We start from the raw sequence: 26745 nt of genomic DNA on the forward strand, positions 1-26745 counted from the left end.
GTGTACCCAAACATTTTTGCACAAGTGCTACACAAGTGAATCTGACGAGCTGTGTAAAGCTGCCACCTTGGCATTCCTAAACTTTAGCAGCTATATTCAGAATCGGGTCTTGTGCCTGCAAGTTCTTCAATGAATCAGGATCATTTCTCAAAGTCAGGGGGGTCCTAGACCCCCACCATCAATACTGGCATGGGATCAGAGACCTCGCGTGCTGGGATGTAGAGACTGCATGAATCCAAAGCAAGAAACAATGTTTTATTCTTATGAGCAGTTGGTCGAAACATTTCTTCTACATCATTCGGTAAATTTCACAAATTTTTAGTGAAAATCAGTCATATGTTTTCTAGCACCCGAGAAGGAGAATAATACAAATTGGCAGCACTACACAAAGGGCGGAAGAAAAAGGAAAACCTGCGCCCTCACACCACGAGTCAGTTCAGAGCGTGTGGGGACTGTTTGCTTCAGGTCTGTCACTTGGAAGTGAGCTAAGGACGACCTTTAAAAATGATCTCACCTCCGTACAAAATGATGTGTAAAACAGGCCTCCAGTCGCTTTCTCTCTCTCCTTCTTTTATTTCCCTCTTCACCCGCGCTCGAATCACTTGAGACCCCCCTTCGATGGAGCCAGTCTTCAAGCACTGATTAGAGTGAACTGTTCTCTTGCACCAGCAGAGTACTGGACTGGATGTAAACGGTGTGCACGAGAGAGCCGCACTAAGATTGTAACGCGGGGCCTAAAAATTACAGGTACTGCTGTAGGAGCCAAACCTATGCATAACAAACAGTACACTTATGCCATGCTTTCATGGTTGCTACAGTGCAACTCGGAACCAAAGCGACAATATTTTGCAAGTTGCACATCATACCACAACTGGCTCCATAAAACTGAGGTGTATGCCCGAGTTCCAGAGGATACTGTGTACCAGTGCACACCTCTGGCCAAGGAAACATATGAGCTCACCTTAGTTACTTCTATTCCTTAACCTGGTTAAGGGGGGACACTGGTCTTGAAAAAAAATTTTTATTAATGAAGTCACAGTTACGAAATCTTCAGGGAATATGTATTTTTGTGTGCTGATTCTAAATATGTCATTTAATTTCATGTAAAACAATTCCTTGAGCACTTATGCACTTTTTATGCTAGTATTTTGCGGAGAGTTTTGAAGAAAATTTGCTGCGGGAAACTCGCTGAAATGTATGCCACTGGGTTCTCTTGACACCAAGCAATGCAATAAGGGTAAATCTGTCTTCCTGCCTATCATAGAACTTGAGTTATGGGGTTTTGAAGTTGTCGCTTCAGAAATGAGAAGGAAAGTGTGTACTCCTGTTTCTGAAGTGGCAGCTTCAGTACCCTATAACTCAAGTTCTATGAGAGCCAGGATGATAATTTTACCCTTATTGTATTCCTTATTGTCAAGAGAACCCAATGGTATACATTTCAGCGAGTTTCCTGCCGCAAATTTTCTTCAAAACTCTCCGCAAAATACTTGCATAAAAAGTGCACAAGTGCTCAAGGAATTGTTTTACATGAAATTAAATGACATATCTAGAATCAGCGCACAAAAATGCACGTGCCCTGAAAATTTCATAACTATGACTAAATTAATAAAATTTTCTTTTCAAGACTAGTGTCCCCCCTTAAGCATGCACAGCGGAAATTAGTGCACTGAACGTAGTGACCAGTATACACTAACCACAAATGAGAGGTCTCTCTCTGAACCGGGATAACTGCAGCCCCCACCACCATCTCCTTGTACACACACCACATGTTAACACGCAACTAGGGAGCGCCTGATGTCGTGCCAAATCACAGCTGCTAGGCTAACATGGCATGTCTAAAAAAAGCAAGAGGGTTCCTTTAGATTGAAATTACCATGCAATTTTGTGGCAGAGTACAGAAATGTAGCAGAGAGGCTTATTCAAAGCTTAATGATAATCACTGAAAACAGGAGTTGATGTATAACCGTGGGCATTTCCGAAGCCAATTAAAGGTCCATCAATTAAAAATAAGAAAAAAAATCACATTTTGTCAAACTTATGACTGAAAAAAGTGGTAAACAACAGATGCTTTCATAAAAAAAAAGAAAAATATAATCTCATTGCTTTCTTTTTCTGATAGTGTCGCCAAGAATGGTTAAAAAGTGGACCCAATGTGGCCTAAGTTAGTAGTAGTAAAAAAGTACAAAAACGGTTAGAGGATAAACTGCCGAGCACACTAACCCATTTTCCATTCTCGTCAGCACAGTTGAGGTGCACTGTTATGAAGTCACCCACAGGTTGTATACACTGAACACACAAGCATTCCATTCATATTTGCTGCTTTTCTTGTGGTTTGAAAATAAACACTGAGGCAACAACTACGACAGGTTCCAAAACATCGGTGCTGTCTGCAATTGTACTTTCAGCTTCACACCCATGTGCAAAGCTGATAGTTATACAGTTTGTCAAGTGGGAAAAAAAAAAAAACTATATGCAGAAAGAAGATTAAGCACAATGTGCGGAGCACACAGAGGAAAATTTTGAGAATGTTTCAATCCTTCATCAGGCCCAGCAATAAAAACCCTGGCGCTGTGACAACCCACAAGAAAGCTTAATTGTTGGAAAAAAATATAAAATGCAACATAGCGAGATTCCTGCTTCTAAATAAATGCATGGATAAAAGAAAAACATGACCAATTCCAAGTATTAGAAAGAGGAAGCATGAGAAAAGCTGCAGGCTAAACATAATTCATTTCATGCCGCATACTGTTCCCTTACAGCTCTTGCACAAGCATTTTGCAGCACATGCTAACATGGTATCAGCCACACACACTTTTCCACACTCCCCAAAACACATTAACATGTGTAAATCTCACTTGATCTGTCTTTCAAACACAGAATTCACATTTTGCAACTCATCTTTCACAGATATGCATTGTTGGCATTTACAACACAAAGTCAGTCACCCAGAAAAAGAATCTAGGTTGGAAATATTTCCGACAAAGTGTTGCAAAAATGACAAGATCGACAGCACAAATTCTCTGAAACGGCCTTTGAGCCAGTTTTACAGTAAATGCAACCAGCAGCAGTACCAATTCCCTTTTCAAGCGCAAAACAAACCAAGAAAAAAAGTATATAATCTCAAAGATGCGCCAAATCCTGCAGTGGCAACAAAAAGCTGCATCACTAGCAAAATCCTGGCTTTCCTTTAAAAAAGGTCCTTATGGCACTGATACCACATTCAAAAAATAAGCTCCATCACAGATTCTTTCATTCAAAATTTCTTGTAGTCCTCACTCAAGGGTTTTTCCCATTTTCGCATGCAAACAATGAATGCAGCAACAAAAAGCACTTCAAATATAAAGCACCGAGCACAACCAAGAGACACATGCGGATGTATAAAAACTGCTTGAGGCTCTCCGCTGCTCCAAGGAAATTTTTAGAGAACAAAAACAGCCATAAATGCAAGAAAATGTGCGCTTGTGGAAAGAACAGCAGTTGATGCTGCCAACTGAAATCATAAAGGAATGTTGCCATGCTTCTTCTTTGGGTTCTTTAGCTTCTTGGTTTGTAACAGGTCCAGGTCCTTGCAGATCTTCTTGCGAGTCATGTGTGGTTCAATGATGTCATCCACGAAACCTGAAATCAATTTCATCAGCACATGCAATTAAAAACGTCCTGAAAAGTGCTTACAAACTTTTCTGTCAATGCTGGCAAATGTTTAGTGACAAGCATTTGCAGATTTTAACAAGACTCTGTTCCAGGAACGTGTGTGTGTGTCTGTTGTGCTGGGTTTCATGATGAACATCCAGCTTAAGGCTATCATGCACGAAATGCAGGTCAGTAAATGTATGTCTATCAAGCTTAAAGGGGGGTGTGACAATTAAAACTACTTTCATTATTTATGCATGAAATTTAAACAATTTTACACAGATCTTTTACTGCTGATTTGAGAACTGCACTTTATTTTAAGCTAACTGGTATAGTTCTTGAGTAATTACAATTAATACCCTCATAAAGTGATCCCCTGGCATTAAATAAATAAGAAGAAAGTGCATAACTTAAGTTAGAATGTCCATAAAGTATTGTTCTGTGCAATGAAGCATTCAATTCTTTTTTTTTTTAAATACCCAGTACTAATGGAAATAAAATTTAAAACTCCAGCATGAATATTTACATAAAAATGTCTTTGACAAAAAAACAAAAAATTGGAACAAATGCATAAAAGAATCAAGAGCTATTTTGCACTCCTGAATGCCTCAGGATTCATGCACAAAAAGAACAGAGTCATCAAACCACCATTCATAACGAAATGTCAAAGGAATAAGCCTCGGTTAATTTGACGAACAGTGGTGCTATGCAGGAATGCACAAGTTTGCCGCAAACTTGGGAACACCCGTAGTCAGGTGGCATTGTGTGGCGGCATAACTGAATTTTAAAACTTCCCATTTTATGGCCTTAATTCAGGCGATTTCTGTAGACAACCTTGCATGTGAGACATCAAGGTTTGCACGCTCGCCGATACTCACTCTGCGTTTCCTGAAGGACAAAATTTCAAGCTTGTTTTTGGTCATTTCAGACAAATAATCATCCAAGTTGTAATAAGCCACCAGTTTAGCCAATGAATGTGCACAGGATAGGTTTTGAGACAGAATCCATGACAACATAGTTTAGTGTACAACCAGTTTCAGTTTTGGTTTCCTGGTTTCTGCTGTTTTAAAATACTTCTACTCTGTATTTTGGAAACCACTTTTATGCGTCGGAGAGAGGGTACTCTATAGAATGTGATGTGTTAATGTGCAAAAACTTCCAGAGCTGCCCTTTAAGAAGCAAGACAATTAATTGCTTCATGCACCATTGTGCAAACAGCGGTGATGCTCCTCCACATCAGCGTGCAGTACGATGTCATCATGCCAGCCGAAATGGCCCTCTGCATTCACCTCCACCTGACCACCAACATGTTTGGCAGTTTCCGGTACACTCAGACCATGCTGGCACTACATACAGTTTCTATTTCGTGCAAGCAGCTCGCCGCGTAGAACTCGTCGATACAAAATACATGTGCCAGCACCTAGTCACCCCTTTCAACGACAGAAGCTCCTACTACAAGTCCTTCTTCGCATGTGCCTTAACTCTTACCATTTTCTGAAGGTTTCAGGAAATTTTTTTTTCTGTAAAAACTATCGCATTCAATATTGATTGCAATACCCAAAAACAGAGCTCAATAAAGATGCTTTCTATCAATATACGTTTAAACAACAAATTCCATGTTGCAACAAAAAATTTTATTTGCTAAAAACAAGATTTTAGAAAAAAATTACAAAAACTTGCAAAAACACGCTTGTATTTAAAAAGAAAAAAATATTAAAAATTTTCTGAATTATGCAAAATGTTTGTTACTCTATTGGCCACTCTCTGCAAAAAAAAACAAAACAAAAAAAAAACATTTCTATCTTGAATAGTATTGTAGCTACAAAACAATAACTGGAAACCCTATAGTTGTGCATCAGAGTGCGGCCGCCTGTGTTTCAGGATGGTTTCCATCATCACTGATGTGAAAACTGAATCATCTTCAGCACCTTGCAACATTTTCAGGCTCGTTGTTGCACAGGCCGTCGGCTAAATCACTCGCAGACGAAACGGAGTCCTGAGGTTTGCTATGTCAGAGCGCGTGCCACGCATGCGGAGGCTGCCAAACGACTTTGATGGTACCGCATCTTTGGAGTGCGTTCAAAAAATGCCGTTTTGTAGGGGAAAAAAAACTATATCGGAAACAAAACTTCAGTTCTCCGGCTACAAGCGTGATGCGCATCGTGCCTGTAAGCAACGCGGAAGGCTCCGAAGTCTAGCGGCGAAGGTGTCATCTGCGGGCAACATGGCGGCAATGAGCGTAGGTCCGCGTCTTCATTTCTTGGCAGCGCGTTAGAAAGTGCCCCTTCGCGGGACAAAAGAAAACTACATCGGAAACAAAACTTTGGTACCTGGCCTACAAACTACATCTGCAGCATGGTCATTGGCAACGTACAAGGTTCTGAAATTGGGGCATGAAATGATCGTTAGCGGGCTAACGATGCTCAATGGGCGCGGTAGGGAAAGAGTTAAAGCCGTGCTGCACACCTAACCTGATGTATTTAAGCTTGGCTGCCGCCCTCGCGCGTGCCGAAAACGATGGAGTATAAAACTGCCGGAGAACGGCAAACTGCTTAGCCAGAAAGTGTTTTACAGAGTGCGAGACCATGTTCTGCGGATGTCAAAACCATCGTGACCAAAATCCTGGCAACCGCCAATGACATGGCAATCCCCACGAGTCCGAAAGAGCTCCCATTGTAGGAGGAGTTAATAGTTACATGTCAAACACAGTGTTGTTGGGTGCAATAGTAGCAACTCTGAAGTCCTGCATGTGGCTGACCAACATCTTGCGCTAGCCTTTTTTGATTTGCACCGGTTTCGGATAATTAAAAATCCAACTCATTTCAAATGCAGTAAAACCTCAATGATACATTTTTCATAAAGAATTGCGGAAAAAATGTATTATCTGGGAAAACATATGACCCAAACCACCTAACTTTTTAAAATGTAATTGTTGAATGAGGTACAAAGACATTATTGATAATTTTACTTCATAAAAATGGTGATTAGCATTTCTTGGCATGAGACTTGAACAGGTCCTTTTCTAGCACTAATAAAATTCAGTCTGCGTTTGTCTTAAACACAAAATTAACTTCATAACACATCCAGTCCGTCGCCGGCAATGACGATAGTAACCAAAATCTCAATCTTGTCATTTTTGGCTGCTTCGCCCCTTAGCACCAAAGCCCAGCAGGGAAGGCACCACAGCGGCTGACTCTCGCAGAGTTTCTGCTTTTTAAGCTCCATTCCCCAGACCCGACCCACGCGTACGTAAGCGCATTGCTGCAGTTCACAGCAATGCACCTCCTGCCCTTATGCACCGGAAAGAAATCTCATCGTTTCTCCTCTTCATGTCGCATCCCCGCAAAGACAGCTCTCTCAAATGCTTGAGCGCTGTTATTATTTATCTTGCTGTTGCTGGTGATGGTGATGCTTTGCCTCCTCACGCCTAGGCTCCGCACAGAAGCCAACACAGCGGGTGAGTGCCACTGCATTCCAGCTTTTCATGCTGCATGCCCTCACGTTCGGCACACTTTTATGATTATACAGGAGCGGTTGGTCAATCAATAAACCTATTATACAACAACAATTTGTTGAAATTTTGAATGCAGTAGATGGAAAATCGTGTTATTCAGGAATGTAATAACCGGAAGAAATATAGTGCAACTCTAAGAGACATTTCCAATGTCTGCGATTCTGAGCGTACAAACTGGGAAATCATATGAACCAAGAACATATCAATAAGGTTTTACTGTATTTTACGCCATCCAACGGTCACCCAGTCAACGAGGCTATGCTGCGTAACGTTCCTTCAGGGGAGTTTACCATAATTACTGCGCAGTATCTAGGGCACTCAGGGAAGCACAGCAGATGGCTCCTGATCAGCCACCCACCTCGGACAGCAGCTGGGAAGGGGTTTCCAAACTTGCGGATGTACTCCTCCTCGTACTGGGTAACGTCCTTCTTGCCCCTGTACAGAATCGACACAGCTCCCTTGGCCCCCATGACCGCAACCTCAGCTGTCGGCCAGGCATAGTTGGTGTCTCCCCGGAGGTGCTTGGAGCTCATCACATCATAGGCACCCCCATAGGCCTGCACGCATTACAACGAGAAAGTAGGGGGTCAGTTTAGCAAACGAGAAAACTGGATGAAACTGCTGTTTTTGAAGAAACTCACTATCTAGACATTTGTTACTCTAAAGTGGCACTCCAGGAATAGCATAAACAAGGCTTGCTCTAAAATGACGCAAGGCATTACAATTAAAATACAGTGAAAAATAGGCACGGTGAAAATTTGGAGCAGTTACATTACCACCACAGCAAAGCCTTGCTCACAGAAGTGAAATCCACACTGTCGCACTTAGCTGTGAATGGCTAGCTGTGAAAGATCACTGCCCTTTGCAAAGGGTCACCATATGCACACCCAGAGAAACACAGGATTGGAACTTCATATAATATATGGCTTGAAGATAATTTTAGTGAACCTTTCCTCTTTCATTTGCTACTACAGAAAAGTGTGCACCTTTTCTTACTTTTAGGTTGTTTATGGGGTTTAACGTTCCAAAGCGACTAAGGCTATAAGGCTATGATTAAGGCTATTAGAGAAACACTAAAAGGAAACATTAAGCCAAGTTACACTTTTTGAATATCAAGAAATAAAGGCTTCGAATATCAAATTAAATATCTGTTCAGTATGAACAAAAATTTCGGAAAAAGACAGGCGAATGTTGTTGTCCTCATTTTTTTTTAATAGTGTATGGCCTTTGCAACTGAAATGAAAGCTAGACTGACTCAGCACCATATAACAAAACATGATGTGCACAGAAATGGATTCAACTTGATTAGACAGCATGACAGTATGCAAGCTGCAATGTGATCACGCAAAATAAAATCCATGAAATGACACACGACTAAAAATAACACGATGGCCAGTAATACCTTATTATTCTGGATTTCGAGGGATCACAAATCTGAAGGTGAATTATAAAATGCTCCGTGTACGACAAAAAAAAAAAAGGCGAAAATTCGGAAACACAGTGAAACCTTATGAGGAGGCTCCACTGCAAAAACACCGAAAAGCCTGTGACGAGTGTGCAGGTTTGGCGTGCTGGGAGAACAATGCAGCTGTAAGCAAAAGGAATGAACATTGGTGTCGGAACAGCGAGACTGCTTTTAAAAAGAAGAAAGAAATGACCGGTGACACAACGGTGTGAGAAGCGATGGCGCGAGAAGCTATGTTCGGACGTCCGGTAAGAGCGCAGGCCGACATCTGCCGTTGCCGCGGGCCGGTGGCGAAGCTCAAACACCGAAACTACGTGGCTGCGCTAATTTTTGGCTTAGCATTGAGATCCCTCCTACCATCGTCACGCCTGCTGTTGAGCACATTTATGAGATGAGCAGCTTACAATGCACCATACAATAGGCGGGATTTTTACATGATCGCTTGCCCTGTTGTGACACCTCGACTCACCCCTTTGGGAACCTCACGCGAAGTTTCCCCTGTGGACTTTCCCGCATATCACACAGTTGACCAAAACGAGATGGCGGAGCTCACGCTTGCAGAGTGATGGAGGCGACAAGACGGATGCCATGGGTGTGAGCGTTCAGTTGTAACACATTATGGAAGGATTAAAGAAAAAAAAACAGCGCGCATTCTCGCGATTGTTAGAAGCAGGTGGTCGGCTATCTTGGTCATACCATGTGTCATATGTGGGAAAGCCAACCTGCAGGATTTGGCATGAGAGCAAATTTAGCAGCGTCAAACCAAATGAGATTGGCCCAGCAATAAACGCTGGAGAAGAAAGCGAAGCGGATGCATTTGTATTGTTTTATTGGCACTTTACACTCGGTCGTCAGATAATTCTCCCAGATATTGTATTTTGCCATGGTCGAATTTATGAAAGTCGGCATGGTATACGATCGCTGGAAAATATTCGAAAATTGTCGAATATGAATATGAATCGAATATCACACGAATTCATTTTCGAAATTTTGAAAATGAATTTCGGCGTCGCACAAGCAGATGGGGCTTCCTCTTGAGGAAAAGCTGGACATACCAAACGCAGTCGACCGACGCCCAGCGCGGCCTACGTGAAGCAGCGCGGAGAGCAGCCTACAACCATTTCAGAACTTGACGCTGTGCACTACGTAGCTTCAGCGTGGACTGCAGTGAGCGCGCCAACTACACAGCACAGCTGCGCACAGTGTGGCTTTCGCATGGAAGTGGAAAGTGCCATGGAAGCTGAAGAGTAGTAAGCAGCCTCTTGTGATCAAGAGCTAACTGAGGCTATAATTGTGCTGGGTGCCACGGGAGTCACATGTGGCGACTAAGTCACTGTGGATGCTGCCGTCGTGACGTCGGAGTGCCAAAGCATCGCCGAGATCGTTGCGAACTTGGCTGCAAGTGAAGCTGCTGACTGTGATGACGACGAGCAGCATGAGCCGCATGATTCCTGGGAGTTCACAGATCCAATTTTTGGAGAAGTCGTTGCGGTTCTGGACCTCCTCCATAGGTATGTACAGAGGTGTCCACTTCCAACCTGAACACCGCTCCGGGCGGCCAGCGCGGCCGGCGCTCCGCGGTGCGCCTCTCGCGGGCGCCTAGGGAAGTATTGCACGCAAGCGCAGTGACAGCTGCAGGCGGGGCCTTCGCCGCGTCGTCTGCTTCAGCGCGGCGGCTCCGCCAAGCCACGCTTGCTATGCGGTGAAGCGAGCTTTGCTCTTGCCATGCGCAATAAAACGACAGTCCGGCGCGGTTGTGGAGAAGCGCAGCAACCGCGCTTGGTTCAGTGTAGCGCGTGATATACCAGGTGTCCCCTGAGTTACTAAGCAAGGCGATGTCACCAGTGAATTGCAGGTTAAATGTATTCTCTGCTAACTCTTATCCCCAACTGTACCCCCAACAATCATCACATTGCGGCGCCCAAATTTGAGGCAATGAAAACAATCATGTGAGTCCGGGGAATAGCCTGGCTGATCGCCACCAAGGAGCTGAGCAGCTGAGTTGTTGAAGTGTCCGCACAGCTTGGGCATCTCATTCACAAGTTTTGCACGAGAGCCTTAATCCCATGAAAAGAAAGAAAGAAATAAAGGAAGGAAGGAAGGAAGGAAGGAAGGAAGGAAGGAAGGAAGGAAACACGAACAGGGGTAAATGCCACCGATATATCACGCGCTACACAGAACCAAGCGCGGTTGCTGCGCTTCTCCACCACCGTGCCGGACTGTCGTTTTATTGCGCATGGCAAGAGCAAAGTTCGCTTCACCGCATAGCAAGCGTGGCTTCGCGGAGCCGCCGCGCTGAAGCAGACGACGCGGCGAAGGCCCCGCCTACAGCTGTCACTGCGCTTGCGCGCAATACTTCCCCAGGCGCCCGAGAGAGGCGCCCGAGAGAGGCGCACCGCGGAGCGCCGGCTGCGCTGGCCGCTCGGAGCGGTGTTCAGGTTGGAAGTGGACGCCTCTGTACATCGCACATCAAAGTGACGCTGACAGCAATACGGCCTTCGAGGCTATTGAGGAACGCGTGGTGCTTTCCAGCGAGCGAAAGAAACTGCAATCCACCATTCTCGATTTTTTGAAGTCCTAAGCTAACTTTGTGGAAATAAATTGTTTCAAGTCAAAGCTGCACTGTTTTCACTCATTTTCGGAACTTTCCTCAATGTTGCGTTTTCACAGTTGTTTCGTTTTTTTTCCCCGGTCCGGTGAAGAACGTATGAACGGGGGGTTCTGCTGTATATGCAATATGTGCACATGCAATATTAAATGTACACACAGAGAAATGAGAGAGAATTAACTTCGTGTTCATTATGAGATGACATCTAACCATGCTAAACAAAGCTGATGAAAGAAGCTGATAAGCAGTGCCTTTTTAGAAAAAAGACAGACAGTAAAATTAAGAATTACACAAAAAAAAAGAAGCGCCTACATTTTTGAAAATATCAAATCTGTCACTAGCTTCTACTTCTGGAATTCTTCAGGAATTAAAACTCCAAAACAACAGAGCCCCAGAAGAAAATAAGGATACTGAATCACACAGTAAGATATAAGTGTTGTGCATAGAGAGTGCCACTCACCTTTCTGGTGATCACAGTAATTTTGGGCACAGTAGCTTCAGCAAAAGCATACAGAAGCTTGGCCCCATGTCGGATGATCCCTCCGTACTCCTGGGAAGTGCCTTTGAAGGGAGCAGAGGAGAAGACAAGTTGACCACAAAGCATAAAATGATGACCGGAAAAGTCAGGCTATTGTTATTTCAGCACATTCACGGCTAAAAATGGCAGCTGGGCGGCTCAAAGGTTTTTCCATTTCTTAGAGCTGTCTGTGGGCTGTAAGACTTGTATAACTTTTTTTACATATATACTGTACATACTCACATAATGAACCTGCCCCAACTTTTGCTGTCCAGAATTTAGTTTGTTTTTTTTAACCCTTAGCTTTTTGTAGCGGGTTCCTCAGTTTTTACGCTGTCCTCAACGCAGACCTTAGCAGCCTGCAAAGAAGCTAACCACTGATAACATCAGGGCATCACGGTGTTTAGCTTTTGAGGAGAGCTCCAGACAGGAAGGTTTAGGGGGGTGGGTGGGTGGGAGGGAGTAGGGTGTGGACCCTCGGAAAACTTGGCAGAGCGCCATTGTGTGCCCTATGCTAAGGAACAGTCAGGATCACAAATTACTTTGTTTTAGTGCTGCAGCCTTTGCTTCGCAAAAGCACCTCCATTTTAATCCATTCACTGTTTCAGTGTCGCTGTGTGCCTCGTGGACTTCACTGCTTTCTTCATGCATGAAGGATAAAGGGATTTGACTCGAGTTCTACCAGCCAAACTAGCAGTCAAGCTCGCACAGTGGAAGACATGTGGCAATGGTACGAGCGTGCACGTGTGTGCGCAAGGAGCGGTCAGTGTACAGCTGCTTGTGTGGAATGCAACCCCTTCCACTTAAAGTGCACCCTGATTTTGATAATATATTAATCATTGTAGGCATCATTCAATACGCAGAAACAAACTGGTGGCCTCACATTTATGATAGTGAAAAATAAATTTTCAAGTTTAGTTTTACTGCGTATAAACTTTCCTAAACTGGAATCCTGTTCTAAAAATTGCATTATATTTTATGGTTTGCTCACTGGTAATCTGGAACGGTTATTTCACAGCAGTGGCAAATTTTCTGTTAACTGTGTTCGTTTTGTTCATAGTAATGGGCTTCTCTTCAGCCTATCTGAGTAACTAGCGTACATAATAACATACTGCTAGTTTAAAAAAACGCTCCTCGTCAACATGTTAAAACCTAATAGTAATTAAGAAACTTAACACTGACAGATTGCTAGCCACAGGCATGTTGGCTGTTCTGCCTTTACTTTTATGCCATCTCCACCTTTCCTTTTCGACCTTCCATTTGAGGGGTGGGTGTATATTCGCCTTTGAAGCAAAATATGCACAGTGCAGTGGTGCGGCCATGGAGTGCCGAGTGCAGAAGTGATTTCATGCTGCACTCCATGCACAGTGATAGCACCACACTTGCTAATAAGAGCAGTGATGTGATAGCAAGCAAGGGTCAGAACACACAGAAAACTACTGTCTATTTTGTCCAGCTGTCTGGCATTCAGGAACTGCAAAAGAAAACCATTTTCAGGTGGGTTTGTCATTTCGTAGTGCATTTTTTTGGCCATTTGAAAAAATCCTCACTGGGCCTGAAAAATCGGTCAGTGGGGCCCCAAGGACTAAGAAATTTATACAAAAGCACACAACAGCTATCATGCCCCTGCTAGAGGCGAGTGAAACGATTTGAAATGCCTCTCATGAAAACATCGTGCAATGACTGGATAGCACTCCATCCTGTGTGCTAGCACAGCAGCAGCTGCCATAGTTTTGATGACGCGGCCAGCGGCAACGTAGCACATCAGTCGCAGTGTGGGAGGGCTACGAATGCAGTCGAACTGAAGTGCCATGCTCTGAATGCTGTACATATAGAGGAGGCCTGAGGCAAAAACGTGTGACGGGTCTAACAGAGGATGAATGCTCTCTGGACACTGCCCGCAAACGCACTGCAAGACACGATGCTCAAGCAATAAAGCGCTTGTTGTAACCCTCCCAAAACACAAAAACACATCACAAACTCAAGCGTGGCAGCAGCATTAGAAATAAATGCCACAACTGCAAAAGTGCACAGTGAAACGACTGGCGCTGATCATCTGCATTACCAAGGGTGTAATTGCCATTAGTTTTTTCTTTATGCTCTTGGTGCTACATTCCGCAATACAAAGCATTGAAAAAAAGGCAAAGTGTTCTATTGCACATTTCCAAATCATCTCGTACTATGCACTCCTCCAGGACTGCAGAGGAGACCCCGGTAACAATTAACAGGAAGCACTGAAGTAGATTGAATCACCTGGCAGGAAGCCTGGAACATCCACAAATGTGATGATGGGAATGTTGAAGGCATCACAGAAGCGGACGAACCTTGCTCCCTTCACAGAGGAATTGATGTCAAGGCAGCCTGCAAGATACAACAGCGTAGACAGGAAAAAAAAAATTTTAAATGCGTGGCCTGTGTTGGGTAGAAGTAGTAATGGTAGTAATGCATACTTTACGCACTGAGGTGACAATTTTTATTATAAACAGAGCCTTCAGAGAAACTTCTTCCCTTCACCCATTTAAAGCACTCTGCAAGAGGAAACAGAAGCAAAACCGACCTGCAGCTGACTTTGGATTGTTTCCCACAATGCCAACAGTCTCGCCATTCATGCGAGCGAAGCCAACAATGATGTTCTTGGCATAGGTTGGCATAATCTCAAAGAAGTCACGGTCGTCCACTACCTGAACAACAGAAAAATAAAACATTTTATGAAGATTTCACAAAATGTGTGTGACATCAATCATAATGAAATATTGATGTGATGCAAACAGTTTTTTTTTTCTTTTTCAACCTTCTATCATGCTTCCACTGACATGTTCCTCTTGCTCTGCTGGTCAAAAGAAGACTGCTGCTGATCAAAGCAATGGAGAGAATGTTTTCGTGTTCCTTTGTGAACACGAAATCACAGCAATCATTACTACATGTATGTGCAGGTTTTGAACTCACATCAAGGATGACATCAAGCATGTTGTAGGCTGCCGTCGTCTCCAGAGGTACCACACTGTCCAAGCTGGGAACAAGCCGATCCCTGCGCAAAGGAAACATCGAAATGAGAGCACATACGCATGACACAGCTAAAGCAACAAGGCTGGCCAATAGAGCAAGGACCCTCTACATTTGCTGCAAGCCTGGGCCTGAACTCTCAAGCAATGATTTCCAGTGATGCTTCTGCACTTACATGACAGGTGACATCCAACACAGTTCCCTAGTGCAACGAATCGTAAGCAACATGCCAAAAGCACACTTGCCCGTGTTTCCACAGTCATGTTCACAACTTGCCCATGTCAGACTACATTCAGCTTTGAAAGTGACATTGGAATGCTTCTCTTGTTAGGTTGAAAGGTGTGCGTCAGTATACTCACACGCAGTGTTTGTGGACGGGGTGAACAGAGAAGCATTTATGCTTTAGCAGACATTTCGGTGCGTCGAAATAGTCTAAAGAAACACTGTTCTGCTCTGTGGCAAATGCTGATACACTTAGCTACACAACTTTGAGCTGTTGCTCCAATTCCTGCAGTCAACAGCATGAGCAGCCATGAAGTGCTCTTTGTGATTGTAACAAGCATCTTGAAACCACAGGGAAATCTTAGGTCACAGACTAAAACGTTGTGGTCGGTCCAGCACAGCATGCCTAAAGCAAACCATACAAACATGTGGGCATTGCAGCCTTAAAAGCTGGTTTTCATGCAATGGAAAAAAAGTGTGCTGAACAACATATACGCTGCATTCATAGTACAAGGCAGCTAATTCTGCATGCCACATGATACAGAGGCCTGAACCTGCTATTGTATTAGCAACCATCATAAAAAAATTACAGCCACTTACCCTCAGGCCACAACAAGTTATAAGAGCTGCTAGTGTACAGCATGATTAAACACTTGCTTAAGATGTGCAAGACTGCCACTGGCACTGAACTTTACCACCAAACTAACACAAATTAGTGTTAGGAGTGCCTATGAATGACTGGGCAGATTTGCAGTTGAGGGAAAGTGCCCTCTGCCTCAAGGTCTGGGCTAGAGCCTCCAGTTTGAATTCAGTTACTGAAGGGTGCAGTCTAGGGTAGAGTGCCCGTAGGGTGGCCGTGCCTGAGCTGGCACCTTTGCACATGGGTATATAGTTGTCTATCGTTTTGTTGTGAAATGGGGCATATGAACAGATGACAACGCCAATGACGTGAAACTGGGTTAACTAGACAAACCAGGCTAGTGCAGGCAAATCATGACCAATGTATTTGCAACACAGTAAGAATGACTCAATTGGTCTTCCACAGCATGCACTCAGCGTGGTCATTCTCACAAAGCCTCTCTTAGCTCCAAGTGGAGAATACACTCGCATTAACCCTTTCGGCCCTGGATTTTTTATTTCGGCCGTAGATTTTTTTGCTCCGCGTTTTTACAATGCCTAAGGCCCCATAACCACGCACTAAAAATTTAAAGCTTATGGTGCGAGTATTAATCGATTTACAAATATGGTGTCAAAATCGCACATCAGGGCTGAATGGGTGTAAAATGCTAGTGGGACCGTTCTGGTAATCGCAACCGACAGGAAAGAAATTAACGAAAAAATTTCTTATTTTGCAGTGTGGAGACCTATAAAGAAGCTTTTTTTTACTTTGTAAGGGATAGATGATCTTGCAGTTTCCACAAAAGACGCCGCTCGCTCCTGTTTACCTTGCGTTTTGTATCATATACCTCCGCGTACTTGTTCCTGCCAGGTTTGTGTTCCAGCTTGTGTACGTCACGTCAACAGCTCACATGTTCAAAACTTGCGTAGACTTCCTGGAAGGCGACTGTGGTCAAGATAAAGGCTTTCCTCGAATCTGTAACGCCCTCCTCTATCGAGCTTCACGAAGCACTTCCGTAACACCGAGGGCGAAGGTCGGCAAATCTAAGTTCTAAGCTTGCGCGCGGCACACTGCATCTCACTTTCGCTTGTTTTCAAACCAGCTGTTTGCTATAGAAGAATTCATAAAGTGGAACATAATCTCGTCGTGTCTTGACCGAATGCTGTTCCCTACACGTGACAGGAAATTCCCTCTCATCCATAGGCTTATGAGTGGGGGATATATCTCGGCCAGGGAGAAAGCAGAAGCTGATTATCAGCACACCAAATACGCTTCCTCAAGAAAACACAGCCAAAAACGCTGCATTGATCCGAGCGTCGAGGGCGCGCCACACGTGCTGCACGAGCGGCGGTGCGCGAGTTTCAGTGTAAATACCCCGGTCGCTTCTTGCAGCTTAGAGTGGATGCTCACATGAGGAGGAGGAGGAGAGAGGTAAAAAAAGGAATAAAAGCGCAAGGTCAGGCGTGCATTTGTTCTCACTATTCCTTTGGTCCGGTTGCTGTTCGCCGACAACCGCATGGTCATTCCAGGCTCGATCATAATGTTCACCTTATATGATAGCGAAAATTTCCATTTTCCAATTGATCAGAAAGCAAATTTTAAGATTTTGTCCATTTTCTGTAATGAAGATTCATGTCAGCAATCCAAAAAGGCCGTTAGTATAGGTGCATCTGCTAAAATACTAGCAGATTCTATTCTACAAAGATGACCTATCATCACTCAATGGCCACCGCTGGCAACCGTTGAGCCCTGATGGTGTCAAAATCGCACATGTCAAAAATGTGTTCAAACGTAGCGTCTACGCATTCAATAATATTTACGATGGGGATGTGAGCTTGGATAGGCGTTTCACACAACATATAAAAATCTGAGCGCCGAAGAACGAATGGTTAGTGAGATAAAAATGCACAAATTTGCTACACCTCGGCTTCTTCACTCCATGCCTCCCATACTGCATCTTCTTCTTCCTTAGAAGGCACAGCTCAATGGAAGGGCGTGAACAGCGATGTCGATAGCAGCAGGGATCCCTAAGGAACTATTGTATTAACAATTAATAGTATTTTCTTCTGTTACTGAGGCGTGAGCATAATACTTGTGTGGTGGTGTCAATTGACACCGCCAGGGCCGAAAGGGCACAGTAAGCAATCTTGGGCCCACTTTATTTTCTTCGGGCAGACAAGCAGGCACATACACACACATGGAAGAGAAGATTCAGCAATAAAAAGGTGATGCTTGGTAGGAATATCCTGGAAACCCCTTATACCTTCAAGGCAGCCCCAGCTTCCAATCCCTGCTGTATTTTGGACATCAGTAAGTAGCAATACCGAGTTTGTAGATTTTATTTTTTTTTTACTACAAATGATGAATGTGCCTTGCATCTTATTGGCGGTATTGAAAAGGAAACAAAACAAAAAACAAACAAACAAACAAAAAAGATACACTAATGAAGCTCGAAGGTCTATCACGCCTATGATTCGCTGCTGGGAAAGTCACGAGGTATGAGACAGCAGGTTGAGCAGCAAGTTGACAAACAGCCATGAGGATGGCACTAAGATACTGGCAGCTCTGTTTCAAATAGTTGGCATGACTAGTGCACAAAAATTTTTAAAGAAAAAATCAAGGTTTCGGAGCCCCCCCCCCCCCCCCACCCCCAAAAAAAACACTAAAGCTCATTATTTCAAACCTCACGGGGGATGGAAACGCAGTTCCAATTAACCACGTTTCAAATTAACGAAAGTGAATAGAACAGGCAGTCCATCGCAATCAGTAAGTACTGTACTTACATAGATATAATGAGATTTTTTTTTTTCTTTCTGTTCCTCAGGACAGCTACAGCGAGCTTCAGTACTAGGCTTGCAAGCTGTTAGACTGTTAGAAGGCAACTTTCTGATAGACAGCGCAGCCCCAAGGCAATTTATTATGTCCCTTCAAATGCCACTCACCACGGATCAAAGCACTTTCGTACAGGTGGCCCACTCTTGTTGTTCATTGGGATGAAGTCATAGAAACGACGCAACTCCATCATGGCCTCCACATCGTTCTCAAATGCCTTGTGAGCAACACCTGAATAGGAACAAGGGGCAAATTTGTCACACACTACAGCATCACACACTAGTAAACTGTCCCACCAGATAAGTAACAGTGCTGCATTAAGCTGTTGAGAGAGGGAGGAAATAAGCTGGTTTTTGGGCCTCCCTTCATTCAAGAACCAGAAAGATGCTTAATCAAGCTGGTGTACATTTTCACGAGCTTTTATGTTTAGTCAGGAACACACAAGTAAGCAAAACAAGAAGCACTGGTTGGTATGTTTGTTTGTACGGTCTAACGTCCCGGAGCTGCACATGGGCAATGAGGAATGCCGTAGAGGAGGGCTCCAGATTCATTTAGTTCACTCGGGGTTTTTTTCATGTGCACTGACTGACAGTGAGTGGTTCCATAGGATGCTGTCTGCTTGGCAACTCAAAGCGTTTTCTGCCTCGGCTTGCATATCCCCATACATGCTACTCTTCAAAACAAAAAATTGAAATGAGGCAGCATATATGAATTACGGCAAAAAAGTCCTTCAAACAAAACGCAAGGAGCACTAACCAAACCATGTCGTGAACTCTGCAGTCATAAGGTTCATCGTAATTCACATAAATGCAAACAGTTGAACCTCAATAAAATGAACATGGATATTACGAATTATTGACTATGTCAAAATTTTCCAAACTACTTTTGACAAACACGTGCAGTTTGTAGTTTTTACTTCATATATCAAGCATGGATGGCCATTAAATGAATATATCGAACTCCCCAGTGCCTAATGGTGCCAACTCGGATGGTAGGCGGCAGACTTCTCCACACAGCACAAGTGACTGGTGGTGGTGCGGTTAGCGTTTATGCCAAGGTTCACACTTTTATCCTGTACTAGTGTTCTTACACTCATCAACAGTGCTACGGTAAATACAGCAGCATGGAGGGTCAATAGCCAGGTGCTTCGCACGCGTTCATGTCTTTCGCACCTGCTGACAGCGCCCCAGAGGCAGCAGCATGAACAGCTGTAGCAAGTTGTGGACTTGCAGTAACCATCTCGCGTTCATATCAGTGCTATGAAATTGGTGAAAATTTAGCTCTGGTGAACCATTTCACCACTCGACACAGCTTTAATGAACGAAAACTACCCTAGTCGTCACTTGGACTGTCACCATGGCAGGTAGACTGCCTAACTGGCACCCGGTTTTTCGCACCTCTGGAATCACCACAAGCGTCTTCGAAACAGCGCTAAACCTTTCGAAAACTTCTCCCTTTTCCTCTAGTAAGGATCACCCGAGTTGCTGTCACTTCAATAACTAACAACACCGTTGCGTGCAATTTTTGAAGAAATTTTATACTACAAATTTTGGCTAAATAGAACTGGTTTGGTTTGGTTTATGGGGTTTAACGTCCCAAAGCGACTAAGGCTATGAGAGACGCCGTAGTGGAGGGCTCCGGAAATTTCGACCACCTGGGGTTCTTTAACGTGCACTGACATCGCACAGTACACGGGCCTCTAGAATTTCTCCTCCAAAGAAATTCCAGCCGCCGCGGCCGGGATCGACCCCGCGTCTTTCGGGTCAGCAGCCGAGCACCATAACCGCTGAGCCACCGCGGCGGCTAAATAGAACTGTTTTACAGTTTATCTGTTCGCTACAACGAGGTTCGAATGCAGTGACACTGTGACAATGATGCTGAACAAAACTGCTGATGCTCGTACAAAGCTACCAAGTGCATGCACCTTGTTAGTACAGTCATGAAAAAAAAGCTTACTGGATGCAGATTTGGGGGAAAAAATCATTTCACTATGTTCAAGCAACTCAATGAAAAGGCTTGAATCACAAGGACACACGCAGGCTCCATTTGCTGGAAATAATAGTGACTGTGTTGAGACACAACAAACAAGTAAATTTTTTTTTTTCAGCAAAACCACATTTCATACACTTTTATCTATGACAAGGAAATTGTTAGTCAATGAATGCTAATTACCGGATGTGACTGTGTGTGTCTTGGCCCCACCAAGTTCCTCTTGAGAGACGTCTTCATTCGTGACAGCCTGCAAAAAGACATGCAAAATGCGACCACGTGTAAAAGATATCTTTTCAAGAACCAGCAACGGCAAGAAAGCCTGCAAAAAGTAAAGAAAGAAATCCCCCTAGCCAAAGATGGCTTCATTATAGCCAGAGGTGACCTCGTATGCAACTGTTGTATGCCAGTTGGCTCAGCTACCACCGTGTGACAAGGTCAACATAGCTAGCTTTTAGTCTACTGTTAATGTGAGCTCGTGCCATTTGTAGCCAGTGCGATCATGCGTCACCTTGGGAAGCCATCCAAAATGGATTATGGCAATGGAGTTGCCTTCACAAGCTCGCTTTTACCATGGCCAGTACTGACTTTAGAGCCAAGAAAATGGGTCTCAATAAGTACCTAGTGTCATAGCGAACAGGAAGAGACCTGATTGGAATATTTAGCTCTGTTTTCTAGGCAGAGAGACCGATACAGGCCGCTCTAACAATGAACATTTGGCAGAGAGGTGACTTCATCATCGGGATCCATTCTGGATGGCTTCCCTGGATAACACACAATAAAACTGGCCACAATGTCTAGATTGACAGCGGTGTCTTGAGAAGAATAGGTACGTCAGATCTACAGCTACAGCTGCCTTGATCACGGCCACCGTCTGGTCAACAGAAATCATCCTACGCTTTTGTCTTCCAGTGCTATCACTCATGCTGGCCCTGAGGAACCAGCACTACAACACCGTTAAGCGCATAAAACACACTACCAAATGGTTAACACCATACAACCACGACGCAAAAACGGAAGCTAAACTCAGAAGCAAGGCACACCCGCAGTGGTCTGTGTGGAGCAAGTTGGAAAACGATGTAGTAGCTGCAGTGACTTGGCAACTCTGTCAAGGCACACCAGGCCATGCACTCCATGCCATGTGACATCATTTGGTCGGCAGCATACATGGTTTTCGGTGAAGACCAGCACACTGGCATCAAAGTTTCATCACACCAATGCTAGCACCTAAGAATTGTCCAGAAAAATGCTCCCCCATCAGCCCTGCTTGAAGTACAAAAAGCTTTCCGCATGTTTTTTGTGGCGCTCAACTGTGGGTTTATGCATGGTAATTTGTTGCATTGAATGGGTACGGAATATTGAGCACCACAACAAATCTGTACACTCAACGCGAAATGGCCGCTGAGATTCGTTTGCAGTTCTATACACAGCAAAAGCTCATTAACTCGAACTTTGAGAGACCGTAAAGAGAGTGAATTATTGATGACCTTGAAAAAATGACAAAAAGCACTTGCACCACAGTAAATTTATTTCATGAATGACAGCTCAATTGCTGCCTGCTTTTAAGATGAGAACAACGCGACAGCGGCTGATTTTCACATTTCCATCAACACTTCATTGCACACACACAGTCGGGAGCGTTGAAGCAGAACAGCTCCAAAATGAAAAGGGTCTCTGAGGTGGTAGTGGTGGAGCACCCTCCCAAACTGCTGTGTCGTGTGCGAGAGAACTTCCAGAACGAACAGTGAAACCAAGGGAAACGCGCCAATTAGCGCCCTAAATGGCACACAGCTGAGCTTGGTTGACAGGCTAACGTGCCGCTTACAGCCGCTGGCGACGCGGGGTCGCATGAAGCTCAGGAAAACGGAACTGAAACTACGCAATCAGAGTATTTTTGGTGATAGGGCCGTATGTTTTTTTATCGCGCCTGCCATTGTGCATATGGAGGTCAGAGCAATTCAGGTTTGAGTTGGTCTGTTTTGACAATCACTTTTCATTCCAGTAGCACCTGGACATGGCCTCCTTTCGGGAAGCCATTCAAATTAACTGGTTTGGTTTGGTTTGGTTTATGGGGTTTAACGTCCCAAAGCGACTAAGGCTATGAGAGATGCCGTAGTGGAGGGCTCCGGAAATTTCGACCACCTGGGGTTCTTTAACGTGCACTGACATCGCACAGTACACGGGCCTCTAGAATTTCTCCTCCAAAGAAATTCTGCCGCCGCGGCCGGGATCGAACCCGCGTCTTTTGGGTCAGCAGCCGAGCACCTGGTGTGAGAAGTATGGCGCCTGAATTAGATGGAAATAAATAGGCTTCCAAGGAAACTTTGACTGGGAACAGCTATTCCTTTGTCATATATACACTGTTTTTTTTTTATAAACCTCTTCGTTATAGAGAGGTTTGACTACAGTTGCAGTCAAGAAGTGATGCCCAGAAGGCATAACTTTAAGCAGACAAGCACTGCTATAGTTCTGCAATGGGCAATCTTGAAGAGCGTCACGACACCCAACTAGCATGTACTCATAAGGCATCAGGAATGTGCAACTGCTAGAGACTCTCTTACACTTGCAGCGCCACTAATTGGATGTGAACACAAGTGAACAGATACATACCTTTACAACATCTGGGCCAGTTATGAAGAGGTAGGAGGTGTCCTGTAGGAAAAAGCAAAAAAGGTATAAACAAACAAATTTTTGACAAGTGAACATTCATTAAACAATATCTGTATTGTGGCTAATAAATACTAAAGAAGTTAAAACTCAGCAATTTACGTGAAACAAAGCACTCTTTCATGCAGTAATAAAAGAGAAAAGAAAAAGCCAACAACAGGACAAATGATAACTTTTGGCAAAATCATATGACAATGAAATTCAAAAACTGTAAAACTCAGCATGAAAACAGGTACAGCGAAGCCTGACTATAATGGCCCCAGTTATAACGAATGCTTGCTTAATACGAATGAGGGTGGTGCAACACTCAAATTTTGTATCATTAGGGCTCTGGCACCATGTCTCAGACAAAACAAACAACGTGGATGGCCACTCGGTTAGGGTGAATGAAGAGGCAACAGCCAAGCACATGCCAGATGAACTACAAAGGTCAATTGGTGCATGCATGTGTGCCAGGCAGGGTTAAGTGCCTGAAGTGGAAGGAGAAGCATGCTGGGTTCAAGACGGGGGCAGTGTTGAACTGAAACACTGCACACAGTCAGTGATCAACCAATGGCAGAGCAATCTGAGAAGTTTGAATATGAGTCACTTGGTGTACCTTGCTGGCCCAGCCAGTCAAAATCAACAGCCAAAATCAACTCTCCACCACCTGTAGCACTGCTGCATGTAGGCAGCGTGCAGATAGCAGACAGTACCGAATGTTCTGTGCACACAAGTGCTGCGCTAGCTTCATCGCTGCATCTTTACAACTTTGCCGACAATCAGAGATGAGGAGGTTAGCTGCCACCAGTTTGCATAAATGCTTCAATCGCGATTAGTAATACCGTGTCCCTAAAGGAGCCTGTCACCAGCAAGGACCTTGTTGAGGACCACTTGACCGCACTAGAGAGCTCTGAAACTGCTGTGATAGGTGAGCTTTGAAGAAATAGGCGTGCACAATGGACTTTTTCAAAAGATATGACCATAGTTTTGCCTGACTTTGTATTTTTGCTTGCAATTAAAGGAAGTCCACTTACTACGAACTTTGGATGCAATGAATGTCATATGCACTAGTCAAGTTCATTGAAAGTGGGCTCAACTATACATGTGCCCTTACACGACTTCAAGAGAGATCATATTTTAGGCAAAAAAAAATGAGGGGCGAGTGGACTATACATTTCATTACATGCTGCTGAAAGAGTGTGCAAGTTTCTGAAATATAAAGCTGAATGCTATTTAGCACCTAAGCCTAAAAAACCTGCCTGTCAGCATTTACTGACCACCATGACCACTTTGGCAGTGGTAGCGGCGGCGTACAGACATTCCGTGACCGAGTTCGTCTATTTTACAGGAGCGCTGCCCGAGCTTTGGAAACGACCGCGGAGCCTACTCATCGGCTACATCGCTGTTCCAAGCGTTCAGAGCAATCGTATTTCAAGTCCTGGCCGGATTCTCCCCTGCTGCCATCTGTCTTCACTGAATTGAGCTTCGTCTGCTGCTTATCGGCTTCATCAGGGGGGCGTTCGTTTTCCAGTGCACTGCAGTCACTTTGGCAGTGGTAGCGGCGGCGTACAGACATTCCGTGACCGAGTTCGTCTATTTTACAGGAGCGCTGCCCGAGCTTTGGAAACGACCGCGGAGCCTACTCATCGGCTACATCGCTGTTCCAAGCGTTCAGAGCAATCGTATTTCAAGTCCTGGCCGGATTCTCCCCTGCTGCCATCTGTCTTCACTGAATTGAGCTTCGTCTGCTGCTTATCGGCTTCATCAGGGGGGCGTTCGTTTTCCAGTGCACTGCAGTCACTTTGGCAGTGGTAGCGGCGGCGTACAGACATTCCGTGACCGAGTTCGTCTATTTTACAGGAGCGCTGCCCGAGCTTTGGAAACGACCGCGGAGCCTACTCATCGGCTACATCGCTGTTCCAAGCGTTCAGAGCAATCGTATTTCAAGTCCTGGCCGGATTCTCCCCTGCTGCCATCTGTCTTCACTGAATTGAGCTTCGTCTGCTGCTTATCGGCTTCATCAGGGGGGCGTTCGTTTTCCAGTGCACTGCAGTCACTTTGGCAGTGGTAGCGGCGGCGTACAGACATTCCGTGACCGAGTTCGTCTATTTTACAGGAGCGCTGCCCGAGCTTTGGAAACGACCGCGGAGCCTACTCATCGGCTACATCGCTGTTCCAAGCGTTCAGAGCAATCGTATTTCAAGTCCTGGCCGGATTCTCCCCTGCTGCCATCTGTCTTCACTGAATTGAGCTTCGTCTGCTGCTTATCGGCTTCATCAGGGGGGCGTTCGTTTTCCAGTGCACTGCAGTCACTTTGGCAGTGGTAGCGGCGGCGTACAGACATTCCGTGACCGAGTTCGTCTATTTTACAGGAGCGCTGCCCGAGCTTTGGAAACGACCGCGGAGCCTACTCATCGGCTACATCGCTGTTCCAAGCGTTCAGAGCAATCGTATTTCAAGTCCTGGCCGGATTCTCCCCTGCTGCCATCTGTCTTCACTGAATTGAGCTTCGTCTGCTGCTTATCGGCTTCATCAGGGGGGCGTTCGTTTTCCAGTGCACTGCAGTCACTTTGGCAGTGGTAGCGGCGGCGTACAGACATTCCGTGACCGAGTTCGTCTATTTTACAGGAGCGCTGCCCGAGCTTTGGAAACGACCGCGGAGCCTACTCATCGGCTACATCGCTGTTCCAAGCGTTCAGAGCAATCGTATTTCAAGTCCTGGCCGGATTCTCCCCTGCTGCCATCTGTCTTCACTGAATTGAGCTTCGTCTGCTGCTTATCGGCTTCATCAGGGGGGCGTTCGTTTTCCAGTGCACTGCAGTCACTTTGGCAGTGGTAGCGGCGGCGTACAGACATTCCGTGACCGAGTTCGTCTATTTTACAGGTTGGTGGGCATTTATACTTATCACTGTTAAGGCTACCTATAGTTTTCGTCTTTGCTGCTGCTGCCGCTGCCATGATACTGTAGTGCGAGTGTCACCTTACTTCGTTGCCTATTGCACTTTATCCTCTGTTGTAGTCCCGAGCAATGCCGGAGAATACTATTTGTATTGCATGTAAAGAGATACTTGATGATGGCGACGAGTGTATCACTTGTGACGAATGTAGTTGCAGTTACCACAATGGAAACTGTTCTGGAGGTTATGTAAAAAGTACAAAGGGGAAAGCCTCCAAGACCACATGGAAGTGTCCGACTTGCATACTTGCCAGAACCAGAGGGGGAAAGTCGAATGAAAAGTCGAAAAATGAACAGGCATGTGAGCACAATGCTGAACTATCGCAAATCAACGCCAAGTTAACTGTTCTCTTGCAGATGAAAGAGAAAGTCGACGCTCTAAGTAGCTTGAAAGAAGTTATAGAAAGTCTTGAACAGTCAGTGCAGATGATGTCAGCCAAGTATGACGAGCTTCTAGAAATGCAAAAACGACACGATACGGAAATACAAAATCTGAACAAACGTCTTGAAGTCGTAGAATCGGTGGGATCTGAGGCTGAGGTGGGTCGATTGAAAAGGCAAATAAATGACCTTGAACAGTATGGACGACGCCAGAATCTTGAGATACATGGTCTGAAATACACTGAGAACGAAAACGTGTTGGCTGTTGTGAACGACCTTGCATTGTCTTTGAGCCTTGAACCGGTCACTGAGAGTGAAATTGAAGGTGTGCACAGACTTCCTCACAGGAAAAATGAGGAC

General features: G+C 44.7%; 1 protein-coding gene across 1 annotated transcript in view; it reads right to left on the reverse strand.

The window, feature by feature from the left end:
* Nucleotides 1-234: 234 nt before the first annotated feature.
* The window catches only part of LOC149342500 (propionyl-CoA carboxylase beta chain, mitochondrial-like), a 35890-nt gene continuing 9379 nt past the window's right edge, over nt 235-26745 (reverse strand). The window contains exons 6-14 of the mRNA XM_089544886.1: nt 23010-23051; nt 20583-20649; nt 18521-18641; nt 14681-14762; nt 14292-14415; nt 13988-14095; nt 11678-11778; nt 7503-7701; nt 235-3618 (exon numbers count right to left, since the gene is read on the reverse strand). Coding sequence (XP_089401012.1) covers nt 3497-3618; nt 7503-7701; nt 11678-11778; nt 13988-14095; nt 14292-14415; nt 14681-14762; nt 18521-18641; nt 20583-20649; nt 23010-23051 — 966 coding nt within the window. The 3' untranslated portion in view covers nt 235-3496. The remainder of the gene's footprint in view (nt 3619-7502; nt 7702-11677; nt 11779-13987; nt 14096-14291; nt 14416-14680; nt 14763-18520; nt 18642-20582; nt 20650-23009; nt 23052-26745) is intronic.

This window comes from Amblyomma mixtum, chromosome 5 (assembly GCF_055824585.1).
Source record: "Amblyomma mixtum isolate Tamu chromosome 5, ASM5582458v1, whole genome shotgun sequence".
Taxonomy (NCBI): Eukaryota; Metazoa; Arthropoda; class Arachnida; order Ixodida; family Ixodidae; genus Amblyomma; species Amblyomma mixtum.